At 40.9% G+C, this 12,230-nt stretch overlaps 2 protein-coding genes across 2 annotated transcripts; both read left to right on the top strand.

The window, feature by feature from the left end:
• Positions 1-2,009: 2,009 nt before the first annotated feature.
• LOC126620874 (L10-interacting MYB domain-containing protein-like) lies at positions 2,010-5,089 on the top strand. The gene is made up of 4 exons (XM_050289189.1): positions 2,010-2,042; positions 2,579-2,642; positions 3,875-4,219; positions 4,296-5,089. The coding sequence occupies exons 3-4, from the start codon at positions 3,887-3,889 to the stop codon at positions 4,530-4,532; spliced, it is 570 nt and encodes a 189-aa protein (XP_050145146.1). The 5' UTR covers positions 2,010-2,042; positions 2,579-2,642; positions 3,875-3,886; the 3' UTR covers positions 4,533-5,089.
• A 93-nt stretch (positions 5,090-5,182) lies between these two features.
• Positions 5,183-6,535, top strand: LOC126620872 (uncharacterized). Its single transcript, XM_050289187.1, has 3 exons — positions 5,183-5,607; positions 5,688-5,919; positions 6,004-6,535. Exons 1-3 carry the CDS (start codon positions 5,221-5,223, stop codon positions 6,453-6,455), a joined length of 1,071 nt encoding a protein of 356 aa, XP_050145144.1. The 5' UTR covers positions 5,183-5,220; the 3' UTR covers positions 6,456-6,535.
• Positions 6,536-12,230: the final 5,695 nt, after the last annotated feature.

Genomic DNA, 12,230 nt, shown 5'->3' with positions numbered 1-12,230 from the left:
GCAACTTACACTTCTGAAGGTCCTAACAACTGAATACAACTACCCATAGCTCACCTGTCATTGGCAAGAAATTAAAGATAAAGATTAATTACCCAAATCCTATCTTTAAAACATTCCCAATTGAAAATTGACTCCAATCAAATAAGTAATCCCAATTTAAATAAATTAGGGATAATCACACCATTATCTCAAGATATTATTTCCTATTTAATATCTTGAGAATATTTTAAGAATATTTCTCCATAAACACCTTGGCCAATAGGATGTCGCCACGTGTATGGTAAAACCCTAATATTGTGGTTGGTCCTATCCTTATAAATACCCCATATTCTACCAAATTTTCAGAGCTTTTGCTACCCTTAAAAAAGCCCTAAACGCTTTACTCTCTCAAAGAAACTGACTTAGGCAATAGAGATCCATTGGCCTAACCCCCTCCACCTCGTGGGCGTGTGAGACTTACGTCTTTGATCACAGGTGTTGATTGTTTTGCAAGTGCATTTTCGTCAAGACTGAAGACGGTGAAAATTTGCATTGACAAATTGGTGCTTTCATTGAAAGTTGATTCAAATAATTGAAGAAGCCTCTTGCATTGTTTTCTTGAAATTTTTATTACGTTGAATTTCCCACACGTCGTATTATTGATCAATCCCTGGAGAAATGATATAATGGTAGGAAATTCAGAAACCACGATGAACGGAACCTCGTACGTACAAGAATTTGGACCAGAGAGTGGAGGCGAGGACATAGCCCCACAACGACAGGCCACTAGGCCACGACACTAATTCTACCACCACTGCACTTGCAGCGTCGCATCCAACCAAACCCAGGGCAAGAGGCCCAGGTCCACTTCTAAACCTATGGGCATGAGGCCTAAAACTTGGCAGTTGGCACAGCAGGCTCGGGGTAGGAGGTATAGCCTACTGCAACAGCAGGCCCAAACCCGAGTCTAGAATACGGTGGCTGCTGCCAACTAGGCAGCTCAACGGGCCCAAGCCCAAGCCACTTAGCCAGCACGCCACGATGTGGCAGCCCAACGGCCAGGAGGGCCCACGACCATACAAGCTCAAGGCGAGTAGGCGCTGGTCCAACATGCTTCGCGGCCTGGTCCGACGACCTGGCCCGTGGTCTAATCCAATCCAAGGCCACCTTCGGCAATCCAGATTCTGACCACCGGTCCTGCAATTGACTCAAGGTTATTTTCACCCCACTTGCCTGCAAGAATGCTCACTTTGGGCTTAAGTTTTGTACATGTAGTCTTCCATCATACGTGGAGACGCCCATTATCCATGCTCTTCCAATCTAAATGGTGAGCACCACCTGCTCTAGCAAGTTGCCAATTTGACGAGCGCCCTCGCGCTGCGGACCACTTTGGTGAACCAGCTTCTCAAGCTCATCAAAATGCAGCGCGCCCCAGACGAGGTGTCCCAAATTAGGACAAGGGTTGAAGAACGTGACTTATTCCAGCAACATCCCTGCAAAGAGCTGCTCAGTTCACCACGAACTATGCGTTTGGGTAGTGTGCACTCTTATTTGGGCCGTCGGGGAAACGTCTTCTCCCGCATAGATGCGCAGAGAAGCGTTCATTCCTAATTCGGCTCACAAGTCAGTGTGCATTCGAGATTGGGTCCACATTCTGACGAGCACTCAGGACATTCCAAGCCCCCGTTTGGGAGTGAGGTGCTTTAAAAAAAAGCACCTATGAAAAAAAGCCCAAAGGGATTAGGTGTTTGGTAAACTTTGAAAATCAGCTTTTTTTCAAAGTTTGAGATCAAAATAAGCCAAAATGGGGAAGCTGCAAATAGCAACTTCCAGAAGCCCAATGTAGCTTTGAAGAGAAAAAACACGGGTGAACAGTAAAAAAGTTAATGAAATTTTTGAATAACCTAAAATTACCCCAAGACAGGTCTCTCTCGTAAACCCTAAAATTTTCTCGCCTCAGCTCTCTCTCGTATGCAGCCGCTGCACCTCTTCCTCCTCACTGCCCTCTCTTAGTGAAGAAAAGGTTGCGGCGTCGACCACCTTCTCAATTTTCCCAAGACCAGGTAAAATTGCTATAAATTTTGCATCTTTGTTCTTCCCATGTATCCAATTAGTATAAAAAAAAACAGCATTTTTAATGTTAAAATTCTTTCTTATATATCATCAGTTCGTGTGATTCGTTTGGTTCTGTTTTTCTGATTGGTTCCTCGTACTTTGTCTATGTCTTGTGCAAAATTGATTTAGTTATTTAAGGAAATCATGAAAGAGAGGAGATTACCTAGTTAACATTTGTTTTGGGGTTTTTGGGTTCAATTGATAGGGCGGTGGTTACATTTGTTAATGTTCTAATGTTCTAATTTTCAGTTTTGGGGTTTGAATTAATTCTCTAAATTTCAGTTTTGGGGTTTGAATTAAGGTTTATTATCATGAGATCCATGAAGCACTCTCCCCTGCCTTTTCTATCTATTGATGTTCGGTTGAGAAGATTTGTGTGTTGTTGTTGGATCTGCATTTTTGCATATCCATTTTTAATCCTCTCTATCTGTTGATGCTTGCCAGTACACTGCTTTTAATCCTTCATCTCATGTTGCATTTTCAGACTGTGCTTCCTCCCGTCTATTAATCTCCACCGCCACGGTTTCATCTTCTCCGTCTTGCTCTAGGTATTGTTCGTTCCTATTGTATTGTATTTATGGTTTTCGTTAATATTTAATTGTTTCCTGGAAAGAGAAAGAATAATTGAAAATACTTCGATTGTTAATTTTGGAAACTTGCAAATAAATTTTTGATTTTGTTGTGATTACTAGTATTAATTGAAATCAATGCTTTTGTATGTGGTTTATTTGCTTTTGCTTCTTGGTTTATTTTTTTAATTGTTTGTTTGGTTTCTTACTTCGAATTTACGGATTTGTTTTTAAGGTGTTATGGGCTGATGATTATTATAGGATGCTGCTTGTTTTTGGGTTGGTAGCTGTCTAGCATCATCATCTTTTGATACTTGAAAACCAACATAATTGAAAATACCAAACTTCAGCAGTGAGAAGCAGATTGTATTTCTAAGTTCTCACATTTTTACGTGCAAATTAATGTCCCATGGAAATGATTTATCAAATCTGCAACTCTGTAGCTGTGCCCTGATTGTGCATTTTATTATTAAAGTTGCCCAGTTTCTTATCATTTCCATAATACATGCGGAATATTCTGGATACCTAGCTAAATAGATTTCAATTAATACATGCGGCTTATTTGCTTTTTCTTTTGTTTTTATCTCACCAACAAAACCCCCCATCTCTCACTTTATATACCCTCATCACATTTCACTCTTTAATTGCATTCCCAACCTCCATTTTCTCTCTAAGTTCCTCTGCTCTGAGAGGTCAGTGCCACTATTTTTTTCAGGATTTTGTGTGTTCAATTACACTTCTTTGGGCTTCTGAAAGTTTACTGCTTTACTTCATTATCTGTTGTATTAAGTGTTATTGTATGTATGTGTGTGTGTGTGTATCTCTGATATGTTGTGATGTATTATTCTGATTTGAACTGATCTACCTAATATGTTGGTGTGCATTGTTTGAATGTGGAGTCTTTCCTTTTGTTCTTCTAGTGATTTGTTGAATTTGGGTTTTACTGAGAAACCTCTAGTGAGTGTGGAAAAGGTGAATCATTGCTTCATAGAAACTGAAGTTTAGATCTTCGATTTATTGGCATAATACTAGCTGATTAATTACTTTCAATTTCCCCACAGAAATATGGCATAAAACAATAAAAAGAGGTTTATGTTTCTCATAGGCTTTTATATATAAGTATGAAACCATAAGCAAGAAATATTTTTCAGAAATTTTTCATTTGTTCTTATTTTAATATATAAATATATATATGTATATATACAATTCAGTAGTTGGTATCGATGGCAAAGAAGGGGGCATCTTCATCAAATCCTGTGGCTACATGGAATGCCCACAATATATCTATATTTTGTGATGTTTGCATCAAGGAGGTTGAGGCCGGACATCGTCCGGGCACTCACTTTGACAAAGATGGATATGCAAATATTAGAGCTAACTTCAAGGCAGAGACAGGGCATGATTATGATAGAAAGCAACTGAAAAATAAGTGGGATGCACTTAAAATTGAGTGGAAGTTGTGGAAAGAGCTAATTGGTAAAGAAACTGGCCTAAGGTGGAATTCGAGCAAGGGCACCGTTGATGCCTCTGAGGAGTGGTGGAATAATAAAATTCAGGTTTGTGTATTTATCTTCGAATATGTATTATGATATCATGGAATATGTATTAACCATATTCTTTGTTTACTTGTAGATAAACAAAGAATATGGAAAATTGCGGAAAAAAGGCATTAGTCCTGAGATGGAGGATAAGTTAGATAGGATGTTCTCGAACACAGTTGCTACTGGTGAACATGCTTGGGCACCTTCATCTGGAGTACTACCACCAGAGTCAAGAGATGAATCTATAGGGCAAATTGATTTGGATGATGAGGAAGAAAGTGAGACCATGCAGGATCTAAGGCAAGCTACTAGGAAGGGGAAAAAATGAGCGACCAACCAAGGAGATTTTCAAAAGAAGAAGGTTGATAAGAAGGGGAAAAAAATTGGAGGTGCTGCAAAACTTTCTGGTCAAATTGACCGTCTTGTTGAAGTTTATGAAAGTAAGAGTTCTGCAAACTCATTGATGAGGCCGCCGCATATAGGCTGTAGTATTGCGGAAGCGATAGCATCTGTTGCACAATTGCCTGGTTGTGAGCCACCTAGCGAGTTTTGGTTGTTTGCTACATGTTTATTTTGTAGTGCAGAGAAGCGATAGGTGTTTGCCATTATGACTGATCCTGAAGTGCAGCTGACTTGGTTGAAATATATGTTCAACAAACAACAATAGAGAGCTAAAACTATGAATTAGGACTATTTGTGGTTTGTACTTTGCATTAGGATTATGTGTTGAATGTTGCTTGTATTTTGTGTTGATTGAATGTTGGATTATATGTTGAATGTTGGATTATGATTTCTTATTAAACGTTGGATTATTCTTGAATGTCGGATTATGACTTCTTAGTGATTGTTGGATTATGACTTATGGAATGTTCAATTATGTGTTAGGTTACAGGTGTATATTCAATATGAACACTTATAATGAAGATGTTGAGGAGTTGGAGGATTGTCTAATTATATGCACTATAGCGACAACTGTCGAAACATATTACTCAAAATATATCCACAAAACTCCGTGTATGAATTCTTCCCAAACAGGTAATATGTGGTTGATGGAAGTACTACAAGGAAATCATGTGCGATGCTATAGAATGTTTAGGATGAACAAAGATGTCTTTTATAGATTATCCAATGACTTGCAAACTAATTATGGATTGAAAGGTTCACGGAGAATGAGTGCTACTGAAATATTAGCAATGTTCTTGCATATGTTGGGACATGGTGTGAAAAATAGATTAGCGCAAGAGAGATTTCAACATTCTGGTGAGACTATTAGTAGATATTTTGGTGCTATGTTGGATATCGTATGTAAGATGGCAATAGATATTATCAAACCGATGGATTCGGAGTTTCGTGGCATTCCCCAAGAAATAAGGAGAGATACAAGATACATGCCTTATTTTAAGGTAAATTTTGACTCGTCTTCTAACTTATTTGCAAACTATAAGTGTAGGTTGATGGTTTTTTTCAATGTTATTATTTTTAGGATTGTATTGGTGCCATAGATGGAGTACATGTTGAGGCTTCAATACCACATCCGGATCAAGTTCCATACATTGGTAGGAAAGGAATACCGACTCAAAATGTTATGGCTGCATGTAATTTTGACATGCAATTCACATTTGCTTGTGCTGGATGGGAAGGCACTACACATGATACAAGGGTTTTTCTATCCGTGCTACGAAATCCAAATTTAAACTTTCCTAAGCCTCCAAATGGTAATCTTCATACTTATATTATAACATTTTACATACTTGCTTTGTATAATTAATACAATACAAAACAAAATTTTCAATTGTCAGGAAAATATTACTTGGTAGATGCGGGATACCCACAAATGAGAGGTTATTTGGGACCATATAAAGGTGAAAGATATCATCTCCCAGACTTTCGTAGGGGTGCCGAACCAACGGGTCATAAAGAGGTATTCAACCACACACATTCTTCTCTTAGGAGCATCATTGAACGAACTTTTGGGGTATGGAAGAAAAAATGTTCAATTTTAAGGGATATGCCTAATTACTCGTTCAATAAGCAAGTGAAGATTGTCATTGCTACAATGGCTCTTCATAACTACATACGGAGGTATTCTGAACGTGATCGTCATTTTGATGACCCCAGAGACTATTGTGAAGAGAGCGATAGTAGTGATGATGATGATGAAGAATATCGAAATTATGAAGTTGAAGGTTCAAATGAGATAGAGGCATTAAGAAATATAATAGCGGCAAGTTTGATGAATGCATCTAATTAGACTACTTTCAAGTACATTAACAATATTGTACTAATGAATTCTAGCTATTCAGTCTAAAATATTTCAATTGAAATAGTTTGTCATACTAATTAATATTTAAGATAAAGTTTATAAATATTTTTCTTTTAAAAATAAAGTATATTTAATAATTCATCTTTATTTGTTAAGAAAATTAAATTAATAGCACATCTAGTATTATACCCTTTTGGTCATTTCACACAGCCACAGCTGTTTTACATAAAAGTTTACCAAACACTATCATACTGCTTTTTTTTCAAAAGCACTTTTACAAAAAAGTTTACCAAACACTCTGCTGCTTTATTTCACAGCCGCTTATTCTCACAGCACAACCGTTTTTTTTCACAGCCGTTTTTTTTTTAAAGCACAGCAATACCAAACCAGCCCCAAGTGAAGCGTCCACACGAGGCTAGGCCCACAAGGAGATCCTCATATAAGGCAACGAAGTAGGCAGCTGTATGATACCCAGAGGAGAGCAATCGAGCTCAAGTTCCACTGACGACCTCTCTCAAGAGCGACGACGAGCATCACATAATGGACCAGGACATGCTGAAGAGCAACTTGGACCAGCAGGTCCGCACTGAGGACAACCAGAGGCTCTGCTGCCCCACCAAGCGCAAATCCAGAAAGAAGTACAAAGGTTCGTAGCCGAGCAGCTTCGTGGATTCTAGCGCATTAATACCATCGACGATGCTCTTCGTAGAGACGTGGCCAACTTGAGCAGGTCACCGTTCACAGACGAGATCGAGCAGACGGAGCCCCCGCGGAAGAATAGCTTGCCACATTTTACTTTGTTCAAATGAGATGAAGATCTGGACAGACACTTAATGCACTACCGAAGTGCCATGACCTTCCCTATCGCCACGTTCAATCTGGAACTTCAGCGAATTTTCCTTGGTTTTCACTAAGGAATATTCATCCTACCGCTCGATCAAAAAGAAGTCCGACCGTCTTTTCAGCATGAAGAAAGGCCGAATGAGACGCTCTGCATATACGTCAAGAAGTTCAAAGCGGAGAAGGTGAAGATCGTTGGATATGATGACAACATTGCATGCTCAGCCTTCCGAAAGAAGCTCCCAGCAGATCATCTACTTTTCGAAAAATTGATCATGGGTGAGTAGCTGACCTTGGCAGCTTCATACACTTTGGCAGAGAAGCACGCACTGTGGGATGAGGCTAAGCAGTCATGTGGGAATGAGCAAAAAAATAAGCGCATGGACCGTTCCCCAAACATAGATGACACAGTACCTAAGACGTTTACCAAGTTCACAGTTTCGATTAGCCAAATTCTTCGTAAGCTCAAGAATGAACCATGGTTTGAACTGCCACCACCCACGAAGGGTGACCTTACCAAGCTAAATCATACAAAGTATTGCACATTCCACCAAGGGCTGGGTCACACTACCAACGATTACCTGAAATGGAAACAATACCTCGAGAAGTTGACAAAGGAAGGCTAGTGTGACGAATACCTCGATAAGTCAGCTGTACGGCTTATGCAAGTAGCGAAAGTTGACAATAAACCCCCATTGAAGACGATGTGGATTAATGGCATCTTTGCCAGGTCAGAGCACTCTCGGTCCACATATAGCAATGTGAAGGAATGCCTGAGAAAATCTCCCATCACCTCCTGAACTCTGTTTAGGCCTATCCAAATAAGTTCAAAGTCTCAAGAAGTTTGGCAAACAAGACTTCACATGCCGAAGATTATCCCAGTCGTTATGCAATTTCTATATTTCAGCATAGTTGATGCGTTTCTTTATTCTTAATGAAGATCTAAGAAGTCATTCATAAACATGGCTTAACTGCTGCCTGCAACAACTACTCAAAACATCATCTAGGTTAGCTCTCCAGCATGAGAGGGTAAACTAATTCCCCAACATCCATATCGGTTAGTTCTCCAATGTGAATGGTAAACTAATTCCCTGACACCCATCTGGGTTAGCTTTCCAGCGCGAGAGGGTAAACTAATTCCCCGACAACCATCTAGGTAAGCTCTCTAGCGTGAGAGGGTAAACTAATTCCTCAATCACTCATGTGATAAGCAGAAGACGCATTCAGCCCTGCAGAAATGACGTGTGCTTTCTAATAAGAAGAGGGTAAACTAATCCAGAATATCCAGACATGGATGAGTGGTATCCAGACGTGGATGAGTGGTATGACTGCTTAGTTTCCCCTGAATACAGCGACTACCTGAGCCGGACATTTCCCAGAATTAACTAAGATAGTCTTTCCTTTGAAATAGACTTAGTTGACTGAAGGATTCAATTCCGTGGGATCTCAGGCCTTTAACTGGAAGAGACGCTAAGTGCAGGACACCTGCCTATGAAAGAGTTCGTGTGACAAGATGTTTCATCCTCGACGTGCAAGTCTTCATGAACATAGATTGGTTTTAAAGTGTTGCAATATTAGTTAGGTGACCTGTGGAATCAAATTGCAACTAAGAAGGATGTGGCCTCTAAGGCAGGATTCCGCATACACCTCACGCCTAAAACGCCTTCGAGAGCCAGGGACGACGACTGATGTGGTCATGCGGGTTGTCTGTTTTTGTAAGTAAGACGTCCGGCCGACGACCCATAAGAGAATCATGAATCCAGCTGATGGCTCTATAAGTTAAAAATCTAGCAACATACCTTGGGAGGGCTAAGGCTTAAGAAACCATTAAAGTTGAGTGTCACGACTATAACAGCTACGCAGACCTCTTCTGCTTCACACGAGAACCATAAGTCCAGCCGACAACTCTATAAGTTAAAAATCTCGCAACATGCCTCGAGAGGGCCAAAGCTCAAGAAGCCATTAAAGTCGAGTGTCACGACTATAACAGCTACGCGACCTCCTCTACTTTCTACGAGAAACATGAGTTCGGACAACAGCTCTATGAGTTAAAAATCTTGCATTTTTCCTCTTGCATGTAAAGCTCTAAAAGCCTCGAAGACAAAACTAAAACCTAAGTGGCGATGTGGGATCGGTTGCTTCCTTGAGGCAGTTGACCTAGTTAACCGTCCTAGAATAAAGTTTTGCAAAAAACACGGCAAAATATAATGATGAAGCAAAACAAGGAAAACTGTTTATTAAATTGCTAGCAAATTGATAAATCTGCTCAAAGGCCAACAAAGTTCAAATAAAGCATAACAAAAAGGAAAAGAAGAAAATTCCTAAGTTTAAGCAAAAAGACTATTCTTTGGTAGCCTACGGAACCATTGGTTCCTCGACTGCCAAGCATTCAGCAGTCGCACCGCTCCTAGTAGCCAAAGCTTCCATCAGCCCATCCTTAGCCGCCCTTGCCTGGACTGCCTGACCCTCAGCTGTTCCACCAAAGGTAGCCTTAAACGACAAATTAAGTAGATCAATTGGAGAAATGAAGAAAGTCTCGAAGTTCTTCTCGGAAAACTCATAATCCGACAACTCGCCCTAAAGATGGTCTACATAGCCAAGCTTGTAGAAATCATCCTGACAAGAAGCAAGTGACATTTTGTGACCAGCTTTCTCAATCTTCAGCTGCACATTGTCCTCAACAAGCCCAGTATGAACACCTTGCAACTCATTTAGTTCATTTTTCAGGTTCTCGCTAGCAGACAACGCACATTGCAGATCCACTTCCTTGGACTCAAGCTTACTGGCAACCTCCTTAAGACGAGACACTTCTGCATGCATGAAAGATAAGCTCCTCATCCTTGGCAAAACAAGCAGATCGTAACTCCGAATTAACACGTTCAAGGTCCTCGACCACTGGAGAAACACGATTGACTTCCTTCTCTGCAGCCTCCAACATCGCTTGAGTCGCACTAAGCCTAGTTTTCGAGTCGACGACCTCTTGATGAGCAATCTCCAGTTGCACAGAAATGGGGGCAAATACATTAGACCTCTTTAAAAAGGTGAGTACATAATCGAGCTTCTTGATATTTTCAGCAGCTGAGGGAAGCTGAGCCATCAAAGCCACTTCGACCTTCTTAGCACACTCGACATCATTCTGATCAACGCGCATAGAATCAGCTGCCAGGATCAAAGTCTTATGCATTGTAGTAATTAGAGAAGACTTTCTTCAGCTGGCATGACGTTTCGCAAAAGAGTCTAAGCGGACAACAGGTTTCCCAGCATTATCAACAAACTTGGCTCATGCGTTGATGTGCTTAAGCAGGTTAGCCTTTAGCAGCATGTAAATCTTGGGAAACTCACTAGCGCTAGACTCGGTGGATCTCTCACAATTGCCTATGTGAGCAAATTTCCCCTTCTCAGCAGATGAGTCAGTCATGGAAGAAGAAGGAACAAGCCCAGACGCCACCTTAGCAGTAGAATCCACCTTCCCGCTCTTCATAGTGGCGAGCTTTTCAAAAGTTGAACCAGACTTAGCTCTCAACGGGCACTTTGATACAAACCCGGACACCGAGGGTACCACCGAACCCTTCCATTAAGCAAACCTTTCAGTAATGAATGTGGTCACCTTCAGAGCAGTAGGTTTTATAGGCTTAGGCTTAACGGTATTCTTCGCCCCATTGGGAGAAGTTAGATTAATGACAAGTTTTTTGGCAACAGACGAGCTCCCACGAGCAGCAGAAGAAGTCATTGGCTTCTTCTTGGCTGAAAACTCACAAACAGGTGAGGAATATCTCTTCTTTCCACCTTTATTGGTAGCAGGCTCTACATCAATGATCGGACGAGCCATCGCTTTTATCTCTTTCTTTGGAGGCATACCACATTTCTTCCGGTGAAAAGGGCTGAGCAGCCAGTGCCATTCATGGTACTCAACAGAAATGCCCAAGGTGATGTGAACTTTCTTCATATTTGCTAAAGTCCTTAGAGTTGAGCCAAACTCCGAATCTACGCAAAGTAAGAATGACGATCAATAAATTAAAGTCATGGAGCAGCTCAACAAAAATTCAAGCAGGACAAGAATGAAGTAATTCACTTACCACTGATAAATGTAGTTGGGACACGCATCTCAGGATAAGAGTCAGACTCCCATTCCCCTCTCACCTCCAAGGTGTCTTTCGCCCACTCATGATCACATTTGCAAGAAGCATCGAGTAGCCTATGACGAGACCTCAGTTGCTCCACACTTTCTTTGTGGCCAATATTGAAGAAGTACCAGAACTCATTTATGGTCAAGCCAAGATCAAAGAACCTGCTCAAGTTCAAGAATCCCACCATCGCATGAACTGCATTTGGGGAGCACTGAGCAAGTGCGCATTTCATGAAGCAGATTACCTTCTGGAAAAGACAAGGCATATGAATAGTAAATCCTAACACAAAGTAATACGGATGGAATTTGATAGCCCTCTTCCTAGCAGTGGTGCCCTAGCCACATGGTTCATGGTAACTGTCATCTTTCACCTGCTTCATGCCAACCCCTGACGAAATCGCATGCTTGTACGCCTCAAGAAAATCTTAAAACAGCTCTTCGAAACTGATCTTGACATCCAGCTTTGAAATAGCCTACCTTGATGGTACAAAGGTGGAGGATATTCGTCACTCTTGCGATCGGAATAAGACATCTCAAAATCTCTGCAAAAAGTACGATAAAAAATATTCATAAGGCAGCTCACGAGAAGAGAATAAAAAAGAAAAAAGAAAAAGAAAGACCGCGAGCCCAGCTCCATGCCCCATGGCCCTCATACTTTCTCTCTATCAGCAAGGGCTCGGCCTAACACTCAATCTCTCTCGTGCCCAGCACTCCACGACCCATGCCGCCCTAGCTCAACATTGGAGGAGGCCTGTGCCTCATTCCCCTCATTATTCCACACCCAACGCATGCCATAT

Source organism: Malus sylvestris, chromosome 5 (genome assembly GCF_916048215.2).
Source record: "Malus sylvestris chromosome 5, drMalSylv7.2, whole genome shotgun sequence".
Classification (NCBI taxonomy): Eukaryota; Viridiplantae; Streptophyta; class Magnoliopsida; order Rosales; family Rosaceae; genus Malus; species Malus sylvestris.
Note: the sequence above shows the minus strand (reverse complement) of the source record. Positions and strands in the feature narration are given on the sequence as shown.

Coding starts and splice junctions, on each gene's coding strand:
- LOC126620874 (XM_050289189.1), top strand. CDS start 3,887: ATGGCAAAGAAGGGGGCATCTTCATCAAATCCTGTGGCTACATGGAAT. Junction 4,220..4,295: donor GGTGGAATAATAAAATTCAG/GTTTGTGTATTT, acceptor GTTTACTTGTAG/ATAAACAAAGAATATGGAAA.
- LOC126620872 (XM_050289187.1), top strand. CDS start 5,221: ATGAATTCTTCCCAAACAGGTAATATGTGGTTGATGGAAGTACTACAA. Junction 5,608..5,687: donor GATACATGCCTTATTTTAAG/GTAAATTTTGAC, acceptor TATTATTTTTAG/GATTGTATTGGTGCCATAGA. Junction 5,920..6,003: donor CTTTCCTAAGCCTCCAAATG/GTAATCTTCATA, acceptor TTCAATTGTCAG/GAAAATATTACTTGGTAGAT.